We start from the raw sequence: 22,307 nt of genomic DNA on the forward strand, positions 1-22,307 counted from the left end.
TGCTGAAGTGTCACACTCAGCCACAAACCCCCGGTGTTTGATCCCACTCTCAGCCCCATCCTTTAAAAGCAGCTCTCTGTGAACAGAGGGTGCAGCCTGGCTGGTGCAGCCCCAGCACGCGAGCGTCTCAGGTGAGCAGACAGTGCTGCTCAGCTCGCTGTGGAGCAGTGCTCTTCCATCTCCCCAAACCACAGCTGCCGCTAGAGGACAACACACAAACACATGTGAGCCGTGCAGAAAAACATCCACTCACACTAATAGGAATGAACTGGATCTGGAGCTCCTGGTGCCTTTAATAAGGGCGCAGCACAGCCCGCACTACTTGCAGCAAACTGCAGTCTCAGTGAGAGCTGGCTGAAAAGTGACACTACCACCCCGGAGGGACTTATTCAGAAATTCCAGGTTTACCATGGAAACATCAAAGCTCTCTGGTCCAAACAACTTGATGTTCAGACTCTTGGTTTTGCCAGGGGCCAGGCAACACACTGGAATAAGTGAACACTTTGAATATTAACACCTATTATCAGATCTCAAAGAAATGAGACATGGAAATGAAACACCACAGCAGAGCTGGAATGAAAAGCAATCAGAAAAGTCAAAGCAAAGTGAGACACACAGAGCAAAACACTCCAACTTCAGGCTGTGTTGCTCCAAAAACAATGTGAAAAATGTCATTGCAGTCAATGCCTTCCTGAGGAAATGGCTCTATTTCAGCAGAATGGCAGTTTTCAATAGGAATCTCTTCAGAGTGATTTTTTAAGAGCTCTATTAATAGTGTGCTCAGCCAGAGCCCTGGATCCCCAAGGAGAATTCACTGAGCAAGAAATTGTCAGGAGCTCACAATGTGGTTGGTGTCGGGCTGCTTAGGCTGGAGAGAGAGGGACAGGGAAATAGTAGATAAAAGCTGCTACTGCAGCCAGGAACAGAGTGATAAGCCTGACACTTTCTCCAGACTGACACCAAATTCCTGGCTGCTGTTGGAGCAAATCTGGCCGTTTCAGGCCATGCTAAAGCCCCACGTCAGAGATGGAGGGGAAGCTTGTCAAGGAACCCAGGGAGGGTTTCCTGTCTCCCCACCAAGCAGTCTTCCACATTTGGAGCTGTTAAAACACATTGCAAATGTTTAATTAGTGACATCTCCAGATTTGCTCATGATGGAAGGGGCTTAATTCCAATTAAAGCAGTTCCTGCTCCTAGACCAGAATCCTCGCACCTCTGCACTCGGTGAGAAAGTTTCCACTGAATTCAGCAGTGATAGGGTTTCAGTCCTGAAACTGTAGAATCTGAATGGTCTTTGCAAATTAAAAACTTTCAGATCCTGAATCACCCAGGCCAGGAGCCCTCAGTCTGAGTCTGTGCATCAGCCCCAAGCCCTGAGCTTGATCTTGAGCAGTTTTTTTTCAGAGGAGATACCCACTCTGACTCAAAGGCCTCAAGGCACCCCAGCCCCGGGTTAGCTGGAGCTTTTTGAGTCTCCCACTTTGCAGGCTCACCTTCCTGATCCCAGATAACTCTCCTACCTTTTTTATGCTGAAAGAATGGGGGTATCAATTAGGAAGCTCTTTTGCCAGAAGGACATTCAGGAGAAGCAGGGCCATGAAAACTATCTCCCAGTCTCTGCTTCAGCCATGCAGCATCTTACTGTGGCATGACCACAGCCAGAGGGGTAACTTCGTGGGTGCACGTTGCAGCCACCCAAAACTGGGTGCCTCTTTCTCTGCGCCATTCACTTCCTCCAGCCATGGCCGGAGGGGAGGCGGACACACCTAAAGCCCAGTGGTCAGCTGTCTTCAGAGTGAGAGACCCATGTTCAGCTGCCGTCCCCATTACAGACACGATGCATGGCCCTAGAGAGAGATGCAGCCGTGGGGCCAGACTCAGCCTCTGTCACTTGAACCCACTGCCATGGGAGGACAGCAATCACCCCAGCCAGGGACATCACGGTGGCTGCCATCAGGAGGCAGGAGCAGAGAGGCCACACAGAGCTGGCCTTCGCAGGCTTCTCCCATTGCAGATCCAGCAGTCTTTTCTGAGCAGGTGCTTCTGCTGCCCCAGAACTCGGTAGCTCCTCGACACCCAAGCAGCAAGAAATCCTGTTCTGATGCACATCCCACATGTTTCAGGACACCTCAAGGCCCTGGGCTGGACTGGCACACGCTGTGCCCCCCTTCTAAGCCAGACCTGCTCCCTTCTGCATGATGGGGCTCTAAATGACATGGCTTCAAGCCCCCACTCAAGGGACTATTCCTCTGCTATGACCTCTGACCACTTTGCCCAAGGTTATAGAAAGAGCTCCCGGAGCAAACCAGCCACCTGCCTCTGGCATCAGTGCTGTGCAGCTCCTGCAAATGCAGCTCACACATGCACCTAACCTTGATCTGGGCAAAACTATAGCAAGCAGCACAGCTGCAAGAGCACCCTGTCCCACTGTCCTGGAGAGCTCTCTGGCGAGGTCCCCCACCGAGGTCTGTGCCACGACATTGCTGCTCCATCCCCCTGCACCTCCCACCCAGCCCCTGCCCCATGCGTGGGGACAGCAACAGGGCTGCTGGCGCATGCGGGTCACACCGCAGGACAGACAGACCTACAGCCCTGGGCACAGCTGCTCCCAGCAAACAGCTCGTTGTGAGCTCCTCACTCCCTTGTCCACAGCTGCACCCTGACTTTCCAGTTGCAGCTGGGTTTAGCAGCCAGCGCAGACACACAGAGTCCTTTATCTGGGGTTATATTTCAGCGTCCCAAAGTCTGGAGCCCTTGAAGTGCTGGTTGGGTACTCCTGCCTCCCTATTTATGCTCCTCTGCCCTGATATCTTTGCCTTCCCCTGCCCTGCTATCTCACAAAAACATTGTTACAAAACAAGTACAGGTCCCGGAGCTATGAACAGGTCTTTATTTGTTGAGGTTTCTTTTTTTTTTTTTTCTCCCCCTTTCTTCCCTTTGAATGAAATTCCTGCCAGCTCTAAGAGAGAGAGAGAGGGAAAGAGTAGAAAGTTTAACTCCTCCCATTGGAGTGTCTCACGCCCCTGCCCAGCCCTTGAAACCCAATAACCAAGATCATTCAACAATGCCTTCCCTTCTCTGGCTGCATCCTTACCACACTCCGACCTGCAGGAGATACCCTGCCCGCTGCGTGCGAGGCAGCGGGATCGCTCCCCTCCATCCAGCTGAGCCCCGGGGTCAGAGCCAGCCGGCGGCACCTCGCACAGTCCTCAGGGCTGCAGCCAAAGCCAGGATGGACAAGCTCTTCTTCTGGGGCATTCTTCTGGCCTCCTCTGCCCGCTTCCAGGCGGTGCCTGCGGAGCAAGGTGCTGTGCCCTCGTGTCCACCCCAGTGCCACTGCGAAGAGGATGGCATCATGCTCTCGGTGGATTGCTCTGAGCTGGGGCTTTCAGAGGTCCCTGCCAACCTGAGCCCTCTGACAGCTTACCTGTAAGTACAGCCCTTGCTGTTTCTTTTGCAACACTTTCTCTGGACCCCTTCATCAGTGGCAGCTTTCCTCCAGCTTGGAAGTTTGTGCCACATTTTCCTGAAATTAAATTTCCTCTGGAAATTAGAAACAAAACAAAACAACAACAAAAAAGGCAGCTCTTACTCCAGGACCTGCCAAGCTAAGCCAGCTCCCCCTCCTCCCTGCGCCCCTCTGCAAATGCTGTTTATATTGCGATGTTATGCATGCTTTGCTTCTTGATTACAGTGGATCAGAGGAGCTGATTTGCTGGGTAGATTCTGATTGTCTGAGAACATAATGGAGTATTTATACTGAGCAATTAGTGCAAACTGCTCTGGGATCCTTCTGTCAAACATTTCAATAGCTGTGATTACTCATGGCTTTCGGGGGTTTGGGTTGAGCTGGCCACCAGCAGTGTCCAAGTTGCTTCTTTAAAAAGAATATTGAAGTCTTATAAGAGGTGTGGGGGCTTTGGTAGGTTCTGGTGTTTGGGTTTTTTTAATTTAAAAATTCTTAATTATCTGAATGTTTCCCATCCTTTCTGGCATTAATACCCCAAAGGGTTAAACTACCACAGGACTGGTGGGTTCATTTCTAGCCCCAGCGATGGTCTCAGTGGTGCCATCTGACTAGTGATGACTGAGGATGTCCCCAGGGTGAGCAAAGGACTCTGGAAGGATCTCAGGGTTTGTCCAGGAGAGGAAACCCCTCTCTCAGGGAGACAAGTTGGCCCTGGCATGTGCTGGGGAAGATGCTTGGTCTGTTTATCTGCAGAAAGTGGTGAACCCACCAACTTCAGCTGCACGGCTGGTGAGGACCTTGGCTTTCCCAGCTAGGGATGCTGCTAAGATGCTACCAAGGGAAGCCGTGTGTGCCACGATCTTTGAGAAGAACTAGCAGCCCCCAGGCAGTGCTGGGGCCATTCGTTTTGTGGTCATTGTGCTGAGAGGGGTCTTGTGTCCAGGGGTGGCATACAGACTGTGTTGCTGGTTTTCTGGTGTTCCTGGATTGTCCTGAGAAGAAGTCACTCAACTGTTAAAGCTAAGCACCCTAACTTCAGGAAGGGTTTTCCAAAGCCAGGTTGAAGCTGCCACAGCTGGATAAGAGCTTCTCTGCCCATCCTGCTTGCCTGAGGAGCACATTGCTTTGTCTTGTGCCAACCGTTGAATGGCCAGAGATGTATTGGGTCAGCTGAGAAAGAAATATGACAGGAAAGGACAATTTTCACTGAAGGGCATGAAAGTTGAGAGAAATGTATAGTGCAAGCTGTATTTCCCTGGGAGAGGGAACCACAGAGCACTTGTCACATGAGGTGTGTCCTGCATTGAGCTATCCCCTCTGCTCACACCCCGGGACTAAGTTTGCAGCCTATGAGTGAAAAGTCACTACAGCTCTGGAGCATGTCTTGATGGAGGTGGTTAAAAACATGTGGGCTGTAAGTGTGGGAGGCTGCAGAGCTGCAGCACTGGTGCTACTGTGAGGACAAGCAGCAGCCCTGTCAGGGGCTTTGCAGTCATCACAAGATGGGGCACCCATGGGTCCAGCTCTGCAGAGAACGTGCAGCCCGTCACCTCTGCAGAGTTGTCCCTTGGGCTGGGAGCCGCAGAGAGCTCCACTGCATGGACCAAGGGACATCTCGACGTTAAACTGCTCTCACTGCCACATTTACCTTAACCCGGTGGTCGGAGCAGGGACACAGAACCCTGGGCTACGGATCCCTTGTGCGCGGAGCCCAGTGGGCGGGTGCTTAAAGATGCTCCCGGCGCGGCGGGTGACTCTGTGGCTGCTTCTGGCAGAAGCCTGGATGTCACTGGGGGTCGGTCTTCGGGCCAGCCCTGCAGGAGCTGCGGCTTTGGGAGGGTGTCCCGGCCCCCGTGGGCGGCTGCACCCGGCGGGTCTCTCGCACGGTGGCGCCCGTGACTGCGCCGGCGGTGCCACCCCCCCCCCCCCCCCCCCCCCGCGCTCCGCCGCGCAGGGAGAGCGGGGCTGGGGGGAGCCTCCGGGCGCAAAATGCGCGGGGTCGAGCCAGGGAGGTGTTGGAGGGTCCAGACTTTTCGTCCTCCCCTTAGGGCTGGACCTGCTTGGGGAAAAAAGCACATTTGCTGTCTGTCCGTTAAACACTGCTGGTGAATTAACAAATTCGATCTAACAGAGGTAGGAAGGCAGAATAAACTGGGAATTATCGGAGGAGGGCTGGAGAGCTGAGTTTTCCCCCTATTTCTGTCACCACTTTCTTGGGCCACCTTCAGCAAGTCATGTAAGGTTAGTTTCTCAGTTAAGAGGTGTGCAGTCAGGGCTGGTTTTTCAAAGCAAAGCAGCATAATTTTTTTAGAAAGTATGGATATTCGAGAGAGATCCAAGCTCTTCATGTAAATTCAGGCTTTAAATCCACATTTAGATATGTAAAGAAATGCCTAGATTTTTTTGGAGAGCTGCAAGTGCTGAAAAGCAACAAGAATCATGGAGCTGGAGGAGCACGGAGCTGAAGGGCAGTTGCTCCCAGAACTTTCCACCTCCTTTGCTCCATGCCCTGGTCTTCTAAGCAAGTTACTGGTACTCCTTGCTGTAAAGAACAGGACTCCCTCAGGTGCAAAATAAAGGATCCTCATAATAACCTCTGATTAGACACTGCCTCACCACTAATGAGCTCACATTCATGCCCCATCCTGACAGTGCTGTGCCTCCACCGTGCCTGTCTCTCTCCAAGAACCCTGTCCTTGCTCACTCTCGCACCTCCCTGAACTTGAACCTGCTCCCACCCCTCCAAAACCAAGCTTTTCCAATGGAGGCATCCTTAGTGAGCTTGCAGCTGTGGTCAGGGAAATGAGAGAGAAGCAAGTCACCTCTTCTCAGGGACACCTCTCCAGTAGTCACTTAGACACGCTGGTGTCTCACGGGCAACCCTGGAGAGAGCCCAGGCAGCCAGCTCAGCTGGGGGTTGTCCGTGTTAGGTGACAGGTCCCTGCTGTCTGCACTGTCCTGCAGGCAGCCTGACCTTGATCAGGGCTGATGCTGGCTCTAACAGCCAATTTCTCTGGAGCAGCACAGACCATCCTGCCTGACTCATCACACAGGGGCTGGCAAAGAGCTTTAGTGCATGACATATTTGGGGGGGGGGGGGGGGGGGAGGGTGAACTGTGTCTTAGCCTTGCCTTACAGTCCAGCCATGAAACACTAAAGGTCAGCACACCCTCTCTTATTCAGCTGTGTCCAGAGACCCCAGGGCCTGTATCAAGTTGAGCTATTCAGAGAGCAGATTTAACCTTTAGCTGGTACGCCAGTAAGTCCTGACAGCAGTGTGTCAAATATCACGTCTCTGTCTTCCATGGCCAGCACCATATGTAGGAAGTTGTTTTGAGGGCTGGCAGCAGAGATGGGCTGGAGCTGATGGGGGGTCTCTGGAGAGGACAGCAGCAAGCTGAGAGTGCAGAAGGAGACTGGAGCTATCAAGGGGAAGATTCCATTGAGCAGAGATGGGACTGCGCCAAGGGGCATGGAGAAGGATGGGGAAATGGGAAGAGCTGTTTGGTACTCAGAGTATTAGCTTAGCTCCTATCCCTGGCACCAGTGCAAACCCTGCGTGTGACCTGGTTGATGCCCTGGGGCATGGAAGTGCCACATCACATGGGCTGGGGAAGTTCAGTCCCCGGCTGTCCCCATGCCCATCACCCATTGCCTGAGCACTGGGAAAAGAGCTGTGGTTGGGTGTAGGTTCTCAGCCCCAGGATGGCATCCTGACCCCGCCTCTGCTCCTCTGTATCTGGCTACCAGCCCCTAGCAAGGGGGACTGGTGGCAATGCTGGGGGGTGAGGGAACATTCTCAATTTGCTGAGACTGCTCTTATTTCACCAAAAAAATTACACCGCTGGTGCATGCCAGGTCCCTCCTAGGGACTCTCTGGCTTGTCCAACCATAGCTGGCAGGAAATAGGGGGCTCAAAGAAATGGAGTGCCTGTACTCAGCAGAGGACGTCCTCAGTAGTATCCACAGATGGAAAGACAACCGCAGTAGTGTCATGGTCACGCCTTCAGGCCAGCTAGCCAGACAGCACACGTGCACCCTGGCCAACCTGCACACGTGTAGGTTGGAAATCACACATCTTGCAGTGGCTTATCCCCAGCCTGGACTAAGGGAACACAGGGAGGAACTGGAAGGATTGCTCAGAATCATAAAATATCTCAGGTAAGAAGACACCTCTGGTGGTCTCTGATCCACACTCCTGCTCAAAACAGGTCCAGCTTGTGAGGATGGTCAGGACATTGTCCAGTAGGACTTTGAGTATCTCTAAGATTTCCTCAACCCTTCCCATTTTTGACCATCCTTATGGGAAATGTTTTTCTTCATATCTAATTACAATTTCCCATGTTCCAGCTTGTGCCCGTTACCTCTCATTCTTTCCCTGCACAACTCCAAAAAGAGTTTGGCTCTGTCTTCTCTGCACCCTCCCAGTTAGTAGTTAAAGACAGCAATAACATTCCTGCATTTCTCCTTCTCTTGTGAAGACTGATCAAACCTACTTGGATGAGCAGTGCCTGGGACACGGGTGGAGCAGGGAGTATTGCAAGGTGGGAGAAGGGAACATGCAGGCTAATGGGGGTACTGCAGTGGAAGTAATAAGGATGAAGGACACAAACCTGCAGGTTACCACACATCAGTAGTACCATGGCTCAAAGATCAGCTGAAGGAGCCATCCTCCCCTTCCTCAGGGTCCCAGGTCCCCACAGTGCCATGGAGGGGTCAGGCTCTACCTCTGCTCTGTGCCCCATCCCCAGAAGCATTGGTGACCACTGTGTCCTTGTCCCAGTCCCCATGCACGCCTTTCAGCAACTCCAGGCAGCCACTGCACAGCTCATTGCATGCAATGCTGTTGCTCTGCCCTGGAAAGCCAGCAAAGACCTGGGGCACAAGACAGATGATGATGTCATTGGGCTGTTGCTGTCACAGCAGTATTTGGGGGAAGAAAGAGCAGCAGAGAGTCTGGCTGCTCCCAGATAACACCAGGCATCTTCGGAGGCTGCCCAGACATTCCTCACAGTTTCCATTGAGGTGAATGGGATCAGGAGCTCTCAGGGCTGTTCTCACCTTGCAGAGACATTTTGAGCCATTGCCTGGAATTTAGCATCCCACTGGGAGTCTGTGGGTCCCACATCACCCATACTGTCCTCTGAGCTACCCGCTGGGATCAGGTGCCACACAGCCCCATGATAGGGATCCACAGGAGGCAAGGATGCTCTGACATGAAACTGGTCACACACTTCCCCGGTCACACAATGTTGCATCCAGTGCAGGGAAAGAGTGAGTGGAGGATGCCTCTTTCTTGATATTTGCATTTTTTAAGCACCCACAAAACTCTGGATAGGTGAGGCAGCAGTGTTTGAAGGCTGAATACAGAGCCACAGCTGAAGCCTGGAACAAGACAAGCAGCAATGCTGAAGGCACATCCCCTCAGTCTGAAACCCTCCCTAACTCTCTGCCCCAGAGTCTCCTCCTCCACCATCCCCACCTTGGGAAAAACAAGGACAGCCCCCACCACATCCCCCCTAAGATGGAAAGCACCCCAAGGGCTTCCAGAGGAGCCAGGGCACCAGTAAAAGGACAAGACTGGTGTCTGACCCATAGGAGCCTGGGAAGGCTTCACAGCTGTGAGGAGGGGTCTCATGGTTGAGGGGATGACTGCGCTTGCAGGGGGCTGACAAGAGGATGGGATCTCTTGCAGGGATGACAGGGACGTCTGTGTGCCTTTGGGTATTAGGTGGCAGTCACACACCCTGGGGAGACAGAGGGAGCAGCCAAAAATGCAGAGAACACAAAACCCCAATGCAAGGTGTAAACTAAATCCTTCCTGGGGGCATCCCTGCTCTCCTGCCCCAGGTAATTTTGCAGACTCACCATCCTGTGGCTAATGCTTGCCCAGTGCCAGGGGTCATCCACAGCCTCTTCTTCATGCCATGGTCACCACAGGAGCCCCAACATTGCACCAGGACCCATCCAAACACACCATAATGGTGCAGACTCACCCCAAAGAGCTGCCAGACCCTTCCACTTCTCAAGCCATGATAGAGCACAGGATTTCCAAAGCCACCCCCAGGTCCAGGTGGCCAGACTGATGCACTAAGGACTAGCTCTCTGCTTGATCTTCTTCCCTCTTGGAAGACTAATGGGAAATGGCACTCCTGCCCCATATGGCCAGAAGTCCACAGTCTCACCCTCGGAAATGCATGGCATGCCTGGGAGAACAGCAGCCATAGCAGGAGCAAGGGGAAACATTTATGAGCTTGGAGTCTCAGATGTGGGAGATAAGGCTGGTGAGAGGCATTAGATGAGCTGGGCTCTGACACACACTCTGCATTGGGCTCATGGATTTATGTTCACCATTTAACAGCTTTGAGGCACTTTTTTATTTTTCGCTCCTAAAAGAGAGTTTCCCACCTTCAGGGATTTGGTTTCCTCCAAAGGGGCCCTACAAAGACCATCTGCAGAGCCTGCTGACTCCGTACAGCCACTCCACAAGGACATAGGTATGTTCTGCATCCTTATTGCATCCTTGCCAGCAGGATTTCAAGGGGACTTTAAGGTCAGGCCACCAGAACCCCAGTTACCACCCCAGGGTCTCCTGTGGCTGATGGTGGCTTTTTGCTGGCACGTTGCAATAAAGATTCCACGGGGAAGCATCTCCCAGCATTAATGAATGCCAACACTTTGGGATACCCACGTAGGCTGTCCAAGTCCCATGTATCAGGGAGAGCTTCTGGTAATAAATCCAACACTGACTCTGTCTGATGTTTCCCTTCTGGAGAGGGCAGATGAAAGCTAATGAGAAGCAATGTAATTCCTTCCCCTGTGCTCTCCAGCTTGTAATGGGGAGAAAACCAAACTGTGCAGATTTGGTATCAGGCACAGCTTGGGAGTGGCTAGTGAGACAAGCTGAAAAGCAACCTGGAAGAGCCACAGCTACTGAGCATGCGCTTCCAAATGGCCTTTGGTATCCCCTAGGCATCATGTAGCTCTCAGCCCAGCCAACAGCTGAAATTTCTTGGTGCCTTGGCCCATGACAGTGCTCAGAGCGCTGCTGGTTTATCAGAGGACATTCATCCCTGCATTACTGTCATGAGCCTGGTGCTGCGGATGCTGCATGGTGGGTGCCTGGGCTCGAGGCTCAGGGCAGAGCAGTGGGAACATGCTGAAACCCCCAGTAAGCCAACAAAGTACTGGTGAGGGAGCCAGTGTCCTGGGGGGATTAACAGTGCTCAGAGCAAAGCCAGAATTGCAGGACCTTTAATAGTGAGGTCAGTCCTAGAGCTGCCTGAAGAGCACGTTTGGTGGGATGGTTCTCCAAGCAATACCTCATTTCACTGGAAAGGAAAGGCTTAATGAAAATGGACAGGTGTTCATGGGACTGCAAACGGGAGAAATGTAGTAACAAGATGAACAAGAGAGATTGTTTCAATGTTTTCACTTCATGGTGGCTTTTAAAAAAAAAATTTCCATTTCCATATTTTCATCTGCTAGTGTTACGTTTACCCATAGGCGATTTAATATTCACACTGCAGGACTCCAAAACTATCAAAGCAAAGCATCTTGATGTTTCTAAAACACGATACATTGATTTTTTTTGTTCTATACTAAATATTGACATGTTGGGTCTTTGTTCTGGGTTCAAAGCAAAGGAAATGTTTAAGTTTCTGAGTTTCTAATGAGGTGAAACTTTCAGGTTCCTGACAGCTCTTCCTATCTCTTCCTGGATCATCTTCCAGTCCCCTTCTCTGCCATAAGCTCTGCTCCCTTTTACCTCCTGGTATCATGAACTAGAAATCCTTTGGGTCCAGCAGTGTTTTGCTTTACTTGGCTGCTGCTATCCCAGCGTGAGTATTGTCGGGATTCACGGGATGCTGTGCTTTCCAGAGAGCGGCTGGTCCACGAACAAGGGTTGCAGCTCCCAAATCCTTCCAGCTTCGACAAGCAATGCTGCGGCCGATGAGGTGGAGGTCTGTGGCTTTAGTGCCACAGGACATGGCTGAGACCTTCCCGAGATTTCAGTTCAAAAGGAAAGAGGCATTCTTTGCAGGGCTGTTGGGAAGTGGCAGCAGGGTGTCTGGGGCACTGGTTGTGAGCAGATGTCCACTTCTTGGTGGGGCACTGTCTGAGTAGGGCTGCAGGAGGTGACTCAGGATTTGCCCCATCCCAAAGCCAACAACTGGTGCCCGAGTCTCTCTGTGGGAGGGGAAGCAGCCAGACCTTTACTGCACTTGCTTCACAGCTGGCAGCGAGCGCTGTGTTCCCTGGCAGGAAGGGAGCAGGTGTATGGATGAGGAGCACAGTGGGGAAGGCAGCACAGCGGAGTGGTTAGAGCAAATGTGCTCGGGGATGGGGCTGTGCTCCGGGGTGGATAGCCGCATGTGACTGCCAGCAAGCCTCCTCCCTCCTTCTCCACTCTGCAAACTTCAACCAGGGCAGCTTGGTTGCGACTGGAGACCAGTCCCTCCCACTCATGCTTTGAGGATGCCCCACTCCTGGTCCCATCCGTCGGAGTGAGCGAGGTTGGGCGGCAGCAGGCATGCCGTGGCCGCACGCTCCCTTCCAGCTGGCACCGCTGTGCAGGGAGCCCGGCTGGGAGGGAGCTGCTGCTCACCCGCCACATACTCTGGACTTCAGCCACAGCAGGCTGGTCCTGGCTCACATTCGATTCCACTTTGTCTCTCCACTATGCCTGAGAGCACTGGCCACAGCAGAGCCCAGCTTTCTGCAATGTTGTGCACTTCCACTGCAAACGCCTTCCTCCATCCTCCCCCCTCTCCTCCCTGCCCACCCCCGAGGCTAAGTAATATGCCACAGCCTCCCCTCTCTCCCTCCCTTTCTTGAAGAATAAGCTCATAAATCTGCCTAGGGCAATGAAAACACTGAGCTCATGGCCCTTAGATCTGTGCAGGAGGAGCTCTAGCTGGCGATTAAAGGAGTTTAGGGTTTTCTTTGAAAAGCTCTTTGATTCTGGCAGAGGCTCTGGTGCCAAAAGGCAGCAATGGAGCTGCAAATGCCTCTCCCCCTCTGCACCTGCCTGGGTCAGGGAGCAGCAAGAGGGTGGAGGAGGGAAAGGGAAGCGCAGCGCTTCCCAGCTCACTGCAGTGGGGGCTGAAGGACCCCCTTCACCCTCTCTCAGCAGTGGAGCACCCCCTGCCAACAGCAGGGAAGTGGGTGCTGCTGCCTTTGAGCCCCGACACTTCAGCTGATGTGCCAAAATGCCTCCATTGCTGTGGAACAATCTGCTTCCCCAGGTCCTTCTTTGGAGGATCTGGGCTGGGTCTCAGTGAGCCCGTGGGACAGACGGACACTCTGCCTCTTGGCTGCTCTGAGACAGCTCAGAAGGTGCCTGACATGGGCCAGGGTCCTTGGGAACCCTGAAATGGGACCATAAGCCACCTTCATGCACCACGGAGAAATAGCTCTGAGTGCAGAAAGGGGCGCCAAGGGCAGCCTAGTGATGAGCTCCCTGGGTGCCAGGAGAGGCTGTGGGGAGCCAGAGAGGAGCTGGGATCAGGACAGGGATCACCACAGCGGCGCTCTGAAAAGTGGTGTGAAGGGATAGGGGAGCACTGTCAGGGCTGGGAGGAGCCTGAGATCTTGGAGAAGGATTTGAGTTTGATAGGAGCTGAAGAGAGATCTGAAACAGCCTTCACAAAGAAGAGCAGGACCAAGCACAAGCATCTAGTGTTGCAGCGGAGTCCAAACATAGCCAGGCTCCAGCCTGAGTGGAGGCAGGAACTGTGCCAGTGGTGCGGAGCAAGGGGAGGACACAGTGAAGCTCAGGTGGTGCCTCCAGTCTTGCAGGGATGCATCAAGGATCCAGGAAGGGGTAGTGAAAAACCTTTCCCAGATCCACCAGCGCAGGCTTTGCTGACAGTGATGAAGTAGGGCAGGTCTCCAGTCTCCTCCCCTCCATGGGATGACAGAGGAGTTTCCTGAGGTATCAGCAGCTCTCTGTCTCCATTTGCCTTGTTTTCAGTCCTTCCTGTACCTGTTTAAAACTCTTTGAAGGATTTAGAAATGAAAAGCATCACTCATGGGAGTGGAGCAAGTCAGACACACCTGTAAGGGTAGGACCTGCTCAAGGGACCTGCTGTCTCTTCTTGTGAGCAGCCACAGGTCCCACTACAAAGAGACCCCGGGGAGACAAGATAGTTTCCAGCACGGAACATCCCCGTGGGGCACCAATTAGTAACATTCCCCTTCGTTCAAAGGGAAGGTGAAGCCCAAGCACCACCCGTCATCCCATCAGGGCTCTGCGTGCTGAAGTGGGAACCACAGGAGTGGAAGGGGAGCGGAAACATGGTCTCCTCTGCCAAGTAAGAGGTGGGAGAGAAGGGGGGTGCACGCATGGGAGCAGGGAGGGCTGATGGGAGGATGCCCCACACCCATGTTGAAAGGTTTGGTAACATGACACTGAGCCCTGCAGACCACCAACCCCTGGGACGTTCCTCCTGCCCGGCACCACCTCCCAGCATCAGCCGTCTTGTACGTGCAACAATGAGTTGAGCCAAGGCCACAGCAGCTGCTGGCAGTGTGACTGTGTGTCTAAGCACCAGAAATCTCAGGGACTTGCAGGATCTGAAGGCACAAGCCACCTTCCCAAGGAGATTATCTGGTGTAGGGATGACTCTGCGTGTTATCGCATCTTGCAACTTCAAGAGAATTCCTGATTCTGGACATTTCTTAACCTTAGTAAAGCAAATTTTCATCTTTGCATACATGAAACCAGCACAAAAAGCATTTGCACTTTTAGACAGAAATTCATCTTCTATCTTTCCCAAAGAACATGAGAAGAAATTCTGGTTGCAGGGAACAATCTCTGCAATTTTGCTTTACCCCTGTTTCAGCAGATGCACAGCTGGCAGTGCCCCGCTGGCTTCCCAGTACCTGGGAGCTGAGAAAGGCGATAGCTGTGTGAGCATTCCGTTGACTTCCCAGGCAGCACTCTGAGTCAGCCTGACTACGGACATGAAAACAGTGCTTCTGCTGCTCAGTCAGCCTCTCCCAGGGGAAGAATGAGGTGCAGAGTCATGTAGCTGCACTGGAAGGCTTTCTTCTCCCTGTGCATAGGGGCATGGGAGTTGTCAGATATTGTCCCAAGCTGTTGTCCCAGACATTGTCCCAAGGCTTTGTCCCAAGACTAGGAGGTCACCTGCCTGAGCAGCGTGTGCCCCAGGTACCGAAGGACAGAGACATACCTTTAGGGTCAGATGTGTTTTATTTGCAGAACCGAAGGTATCACAACCAAGACAGGACCTCGGTTATATGTGCAGATAAGACTTTTATTGTTGCACTAATTTCCTGTGGCAATGGGTTCCACAGATTAATGAGGTTCCTGTTGCACAGAGAGGTTTTACATGTACTCTGGCAACAACATGCAGGGCTTTACTGAGCGCAGGGGCAGCCTTGCTGTATATGCTGCTTTAACTTCTCTTCAGCTCAGGGCCAAAACAGCAGGTTCTTGTGCTGCAGGTTGTGTTTGCAGCTGCAGTCCTGCACAGGGAATTTCCTGTTGGTTAAGGTATTGTTGTGCTTTCATGTGGTGTAAGACAGCGCAAGATTTATTAGTGACAAAAGCATGAATGCTGGAAGCCTTGATTTATTGAAGAAGGGGGAGAGGAAACGTGTTGCAGCCCATGCTGGTTAGTGTGGTGTGTCTGAGATGAGCTAGCACACGCTGTGAAAACTGCCCTGCTCCTCCATGAGGTGCTCTGGCTCATCTGGTAGACCTACTCCTTTTCCAGGGGATGACTTTCCACTGACCGTCTTGCACATGCTTTGAGGAAAGGGCTTCTCCTAAATGGAAGGACACAAAGACTCAGACTTTTGGGAACAGAGGAACCCCCTGCGCTTTGGCTCACTTGTATGGTGGAGGTGGGTGATGCAGATGACTGGAGTGCAGCACGAGAAACCTGGTCTCTTTTCTAGCTCTGTCCCAGCCTTGTGGTTGACACCAAACAAGTCCTCTCCTTTTCTGTGCCTCAGTCTCCCTATCTTTAATGCACTACTAATAAACCCTTCACTAATGTGCTTTGAGATCAACTGATTAAAACAGTGCTATAGAAGAGTTGGAGACTCTCAGCACTTTTCAGCCACATGTCTGGACCTCTTGAGCTGAAATACCTTTTAAAAGTTTATTAAAAAATTCTTGAGCTTTACATTTGTTCAGCCACAACATAGCGATTCTGAACTCTCAGATTTGTAGACGGCTTTTCATGTCCACTGACCTTATCACTCCTTGCTTACGAATGCAGCCACAAGTCAGTGCAGCTACTGAAATACTCCTCTGGAGTCACATCCAGCAGCTGTTTAAAAGCTCGTGGGCAGCACTGGCGAGCTCCATGGAGGAAGTGAACCCAGCTGGCAAACTGCAGCTTGGCCAGAGCTTCTGTAAACCCCAATTCTTTAATCTGTTTTCTATAGGAAGCTACCTCACTTCTAGCATATTTCTTCCTGAACATATGGGGATAAATAACAGCTATTTCAGTTCTTTGGCTAAACCAAAAAAAGGGAGGGGAAAGGTTGGCTTGGGTTAAACAAATAGATTTTTTTTCAGGTTTCCCATACAATTAAAACTGAATCAAAACAAAGCATTTGCTCTAGGTATCCCTGAAACATTTTGCTTTGACCCCCAAAAGAATACTTTGTTTCATTTTGAATTACTTGAAAATCTTTAAACCCTTTCAAAAAAAGATCTTACAATGAAATATTCCACCATTTTCCCTCCCTTCTTTTTTCAGTGGAGCATAATTTTTCTGTGAATTTACTTTTGACCAAAATGCTGTGGGTTCTGCCTGACCTGGAAAGTCACCCAGCTGAGCTTGTGCTGTCACTCATTTTTCCTTTCCGCCTTTTCACCTCCCACTGTACAGACACGCAGGTCCCATGGGAGCATCATCCTTATCCCAGGACTGCGCTGACTTCCCAGGGAGACTAGAGAGTGGCCGGAGAGGGGAGGAAAGAATCCACGAAGGCTCCTTTTGGCGTCAGAGAGCTCCTCTGGCTCTTCTGACTATCTCTGGCTACTGCCAAGGCACCTTCGAAACACCTTTGAAACGTCTCCATCATGTTGGGCACTGTGACTGGGCTGGAGGGGAAATCCACATTCCCTTTGAAGTCTGGATACTTGAGCAGTCTTAGAATTATAGGGCTGTAATATACAGGAATGTGTAGGGCTGTAATTGTGACTTAGATCCTTGGATGAAAGGTGCTATGTACATACAAAAGGTATTATTATTATTGCTATTATTATTACTATTATTATTACTAGTATTATTATTATAGGGCTGCAATATGTGGATCGGAGATGAAAGTAGCACCAAAAGATCCTGAAATATGAGATGTGTCTTAAGGAAATTCCAGTTTGGAATTAGGTTTTGTCTACATGGGGGAAGCAGAGCCGACTGGCTCCCTGCACTGACAGCTCTGGGGCTTTTGTGGAAGAAGTCCTGTATGCAGGCATGATTCCCAAATCCAAGTTGCTTTGACTCTCAGAAGGGTGTCTCCAGGAAGAGCTATTCCAGAGCAGTTTTTGCAGAAAAAAAATGACATCAGACATTTTCACCATTCTTTCTGAGACATTCTGTCTGCTGCCAGGTAGACTGTAGCCATCACAAAGTAAGTCCCTGGTGCTTGAGCCATCCAGTATGAGAAGTACAGGAACTGGTGACCCTTAGCAGAGCTGAGGTGGAAACCGGAGCAAACTTCCAGTGTCACTGAGCAGCAGAGAGAGCTCCTGTGCGCACTGATCCCCCTGCACTCGAGCAGAGATAGGGCCAGATCCGGCATCCTGAGCTCATCGTCCTCTTTCCAGCCATCAATCACACCTCTCCCTGCGCAGCCTGGGAGCAGAGCACAAAGGAAGACAGGGATCAGCCTTGATCCTTCATAGGGTCTGTGGCTCTGCACAGCCTTTGCCATCAACCTCAAGTTGTTTCTCCTGCTCTGTTCTGCACTCACATCTCATTAACAAGGGAGGACTTAAGTGAAGCCAGACACTGAACTGGGACTCCCCACGACAGCACCCATGGTGATTTTCTCTTGTGTCACAGGCTCTGTAAAGCATCAGGTTTCACCCTTGCATGCAGCTCCAGCTGCCTCTCCTGGAGAAGGTGGGGGGAGGATTTAATATGCTCTGATTTCCATCAGCTTTGAAAGCCCAAGCAAAATCAGCTTGAGCTTTTTCACTGACTTCAAAGGTTTTGGGAAAAGGCCTTCGCTCTCCTGCTCACCTATGAGAGTGCACAGGCAGGTCTGCACTCAGCTGGTCTTGCTGAAGAGCTGAACCAGAGTCTTGGGAGGCAGGTGAAAGTGGAAAGGACTGTTTTGCTGCAACTGGACCCCTCCCTGAAGGAGGCTTTCTCCTGTCCTGAGTAGCAATGCCAGCTCTGTCTGGCACAGGCTCTGGGATCTAGTTGATCTAGTTGACCTGGTCCCTGGAGCAAGCCAGGGAGCAGATTGAACTGACTTCACTGATGCACCCAGAGATTCCTTTCAAGCATCCAGGCCTCCATTTTTCTGCAGTGCTGCATGAACCAGTAGGCAGCTTCATGCTTTAGCCTGGAAGAGCTTTCATTTCAGCTGTGGCTATGAGATGGGATGATGAGTAATTCTGTCTGCAAGTCTGGTGCACACACAGGCTCTTTCACAGTCTCCTTAAGCCTCTCTCTTGCTGTTTCTGTGGCAGCACTTCAGTGCTCAGCATGATGTGTGGCAGGGCTGCTTCTCCCAGACAGACTCTTCCCATAAGGGTATGGAACAACTGCCAGGGATGAATGGGGATGAAATAGCTGCATGCTGGTAGCCCTCTGGGCTGCCACCAGCTACAGCACTTCTGCAAAGGAGCTTCCTTCTCACCTGATGCTGTTTCTGGCAGCTACAAAAAAGGAGAATTCAAAACCCCTGCGAGGAAGGGTTTGTAAAGCCTTAGTGTTATAACTATGCCTGGTGGTCTTGGAAGGAGCAGAGGAGGATCTGGAGTGTCAGCAAGAGCCGCTTTGACTCTAGAATCAGCTCGGGAACCTTAGAAAAAATGTATTTCTCAAGAGATGTCCAGCAGCTTATGCTAAGTGCTGCATTCACATCAAACCAGACCTCACCTACAGAACAGATGCTGTTTGGAGAGCAGATCCTTGATACGGGGACTTGGGCACAGCCATGTAGCTGAACACTGTCAAGCAAAACTCTCCACTAAGTAAAGCCCTGAACTACCAGAGGTGCCCCTGGAGCAAGAGATCATACCAGGCATCTGAATATCCAGACATAAAAACATTTCCCTTCATAAGATGTGTGCCAAAAATCTTTGGAAGGGCTGTAAACCACAGACTAGTGTCTAGTGTGTCTAGTGAGTGGCCTGAGCCAGTTGCTGTGCCCCAGTCTGGCAAACAGGAGGAGCCCTGGGGACCGCTCTGTGCATCCCTGGGCAGGTCTCGCTCTGTGAATGTTGGGCGCTGGGACTCAGGTTTCCCCGTTTCATAGGCTGTTGTGCTCCTTCTTCATCCACTCCTCTTCCTGTCAGTTTGCCCCATGGCCAAAGCTTTCTGACCAGGATATCCCATGCACTTTGGCTTCCTGGGAATTTTTGTATTCTTCTGGTCAAATATTGTCCCTGCCTTGTTACTCCATGTGCCTTGTGAAATCAGGCATGCAGAAGCAGGAGCAGGGCCTCTACCTGAACCACATGGGCCACGGAGCACAGGCTGGCTCACACTGGGGGTGATGAGTCAGGTCCATCCACAGCAGCTTGTCCGTTGCTAAACTCCCACAAGTGAGGTCTGGCTCCTCCGCAGGAGGGTTCAGCTCCCCAGCCCTGCCCTGCTCTTTCCCAATTGCACTGATAAGTGGAGCTTTTTCGCCAGCAGAGTCGGGAGCGACGGTGACTCACCACCACTTCAGTGTGAACCATGCAGCCAGGCACTCCAGCAGCAATGTGTGCTGGAGACAGGAAGACTCTCGTTACCCACTTGACAGCAGAAGAAAGGCTTTTCTTGGTGCACAGGGACCACCCACCAGAGAATGAGACAAGGCAAGAGCGGTCACGCTCTAATGTCTTGTGGCTTCCTGGTGACACCATTGAGTCTGCTGCAGTTAATGGAAACCCGCTAGTTATTCAGGGTAGCAGAGATCGCTCTGAGATGAGCCAACTCTTGGCATCTCTGAAACAGCCTGTCCCACCAGAGGAACTCTCAACCCCCTGCCAAGGCTATTGCTGGGCTTGGCTGGAGAGCACCTCAGGCCAAATCCCTGCAGGCATCTCACTGCCCTTCGAAGGTGGTGAGCATGGTGAGGAATGCAGCTGGTGTTCATCTTACCTTGGGCTGTGAGTTTCAGCCCAAGAAGCCAAGTTGCTACAAACAGCATAGAGAAGCTCTCCTCTGCTGTCATAAATGGTAGGAGACTCTTTGTCTATAAATCACACACTGTCTTGGGAGGCAGGGCTTGGATGTTTACTAGCCACAGAGACCCAGGCTTTTCTGGCAGGGTCAGGATGCTGGCAGGCTCAGTAGTTCCCTGGGAAAGGGTTCAGAAATGAATGAATTGTAGCACTTGCTCCTGTGCTGGTACCACAAGGGAAGTCTGTGCACATGGGCTGCATCAGTATAAGGAGAGACCAACAGGATCCTGTCTGCCATGTGTCGTCATAACCAAGACAGCTGCCTCGGGTTGGATCCTCAGTTTCTGCTGGCTGAGATTTCATGGCTGCTGACTTCAAACTTTCTTCATGAAAAGGCCAGAAGTCCAAAAGGCATTTTTCAAAAGCTTTCAGCCATAATGTTTCATTTTGGGAAGTCTTTGGTCTGAACACAGATAATTTTCAGCCAAAAATGGCTGAAAACCACCAGCAATTTTCAATTCTGATAAAAATGCTATTCTCCATTTGACAGTGTCAACAACTGTTGTTTTTTGCTCCTTGGTCATTACTCTTCCCTGCAAGAGGAAACAAATGTCTCCAGGCAGTGGTCCTCTGGAATCCAAACAGTTTATCCATATCTCTCACCCAACACAGTGCCTGCTCCAGGTACCATTTCTGTTACCTCCAAAGAGATGCAAAATGCTGCCTCTGGCCCAGAGGCCTGGTTTGTGTGTGGACAGGAACATTATTTACTGAGCCCACTGGCTGGTGGCTTGCTCCACAGTAAGATTCAGCTCAAAGAGGAAGGATAAACCACAACTCAGAATAGTGCTGGCTAGTAAAGCCATGGCTGGGAGAGGGTAACAAATTAGGTGGGAAACTCAAGTGTTTCAGGGCAGTTAACAGAGCCCACATCTATCTGTGAGACTGTAGGAGCAGGAAATATTGTCTGATGAAGCAGATGGGGAGCAGAGATTCTCCCTCTGACTATGTCCTGGGCTCTTTCTTTGCAGGCAGCCCAGGATTAGAGACTTAACAGCTGATGAGTTTGTCCCAGAAGGAAGGCAGACCAGGTTGGTTGAGTGGCTCCTCAGGGGTCATTGTGCTACAGTCCAAGAAAAAGAAGAGATGGCATGGTCTGGGACTTCTCAGAAGAGGAGATCAGAAAGCAGTATAATGCAGTTCTCTGGCTGCAGTGTTGCCATATGGGGAAGAGTGCAAGGGACTGGATGAGTTGCAATAAATATAAGGACTGACTGTTCATTGCCCCAGAGAGCTTCCCTGCATGACAGCTTATGGGGGTGGATCCTGACCAGCAGCTCAGTACCCACCCAGCCGCTTGCTCACTCCCTCCAGGGAGATGGGGGAGAGAATCAGAGTGGCAAAAGTGAGCAACCTCATGGGTCAAGATAAAGACAGTTTAATAGGTAAAGCAAAGCTAGGCGTGCGAGCAAAGCAAAACAAGGAAATCACTCTACTACTTCCCATCGGCAGACAGGTGCTGAGCCACTTCCAGGAAAGCAGGGCTGCATCACCTGTAACGGTTGCTTGGGAGGACAAATGTCATCACCACAGATGCCCCCCCTTCTTTCTCATTTCCCCATAGCTTTTATTGTTGAGCATGACCTCATACGGATTGGGATATCCTTTTGATCAGTTCAGATCAGCTGTCCCGGCTGTGTTCCCTCACAACTTCTTGCATGCCCCCAGCCTAGTCCTAAGGGGGGTAGAGTGGGAAAAAGCCGCTGTGCAAGCACTGCTCAGCAATAGCCAGAACACTGGTGTGTTATCAACACAGTCACAGATCCAAAACACAGTACCCTGCAGGCCATGAAGAAAATTAACCCAGCCAGAACCAGTTCACAGCTTCACCGATTTGCCAGACTCCAGCATTCACCTGCTTGTACTTCTTTCTGGCAGGTTTTTGCAGGCTGGTGTGGAGGTCAAAGCTCTGCTTCCAGATACTGTTATCACCGTATGATTTCATGGCCACAGTCAGATTAAAATCATCGTTTATTTAACCCCATTCTTGGTCTTGATCTTCTAGGTTATGGTATAGATAATTGCTACTGTTGTGGGCAGGAGCCTCCTAAATCTTGATAAATCAATCCAATCCTGATAAATCTATCCGATTTATTCACTTCATATCCAGTTATTTCTGTAATGTTGTTCATCAGTTATGTGACCTACTCCCTGACTATGTTAAAACTTTTCGGAGACAGAAAGCAATATTTATATCCTGTAGCTCCAGTCCCACAGTCTGTCCTACAGTCCTACACAACTGGTTACAGCACAAACCATGTAGGGCAGCGCCTATCCATACCATGATTTTTCTGAAGGTCCAGATAATAATTAATGGCTAGTTATTACATTCTTCTGCCTGGCAGATATGAAGGAATGGTTGGGAAGTTTTGTGTCTGAGGTCAGAGTTGGTGACATAAGAAGGTTTCAGAGGTGCCTGGGGTGGTCCTAGCTGCTCCTGTTCTT

At 51.1% G+C, this 22,307-nt stretch overlaps 1 protein-coding gene across 1 annotated transcript in view; it reads left to right on the plus strand.

Moving 5' to 3' along the window:
• Positions 1-3,064: 3,064 nt before the first annotated feature.
• The window catches only part of LGR6 (leucine rich repeat containing G protein-coupled receptor 6), a 147,099-nt gene continuing 127,856 nt past the window's right edge, over positions 3,065-22,307 (plus strand). Inside the window, exon 1 of the mRNA XM_074893547.1 lies at positions 3,065-3,429. Coding sequence (XP_074749648.1) covers positions 3,065-3,429 — 365 coding nt within the window. The remainder of the gene's footprint in view (positions 3,430-22,307) is intronic.

Source organism: Strix uralensis, chromosome 24, assembly GCF_047716275.1.
Source record: "Strix uralensis isolate ZFMK-TIS-50842 chromosome 24, bStrUra1, whole genome shotgun sequence".
In the NCBI taxonomy this organism is placed as follows: Eukaryota; Metazoa; Chordata; class Aves; order Strigiformes; family Strigidae; genus Strix; species Strix uralensis.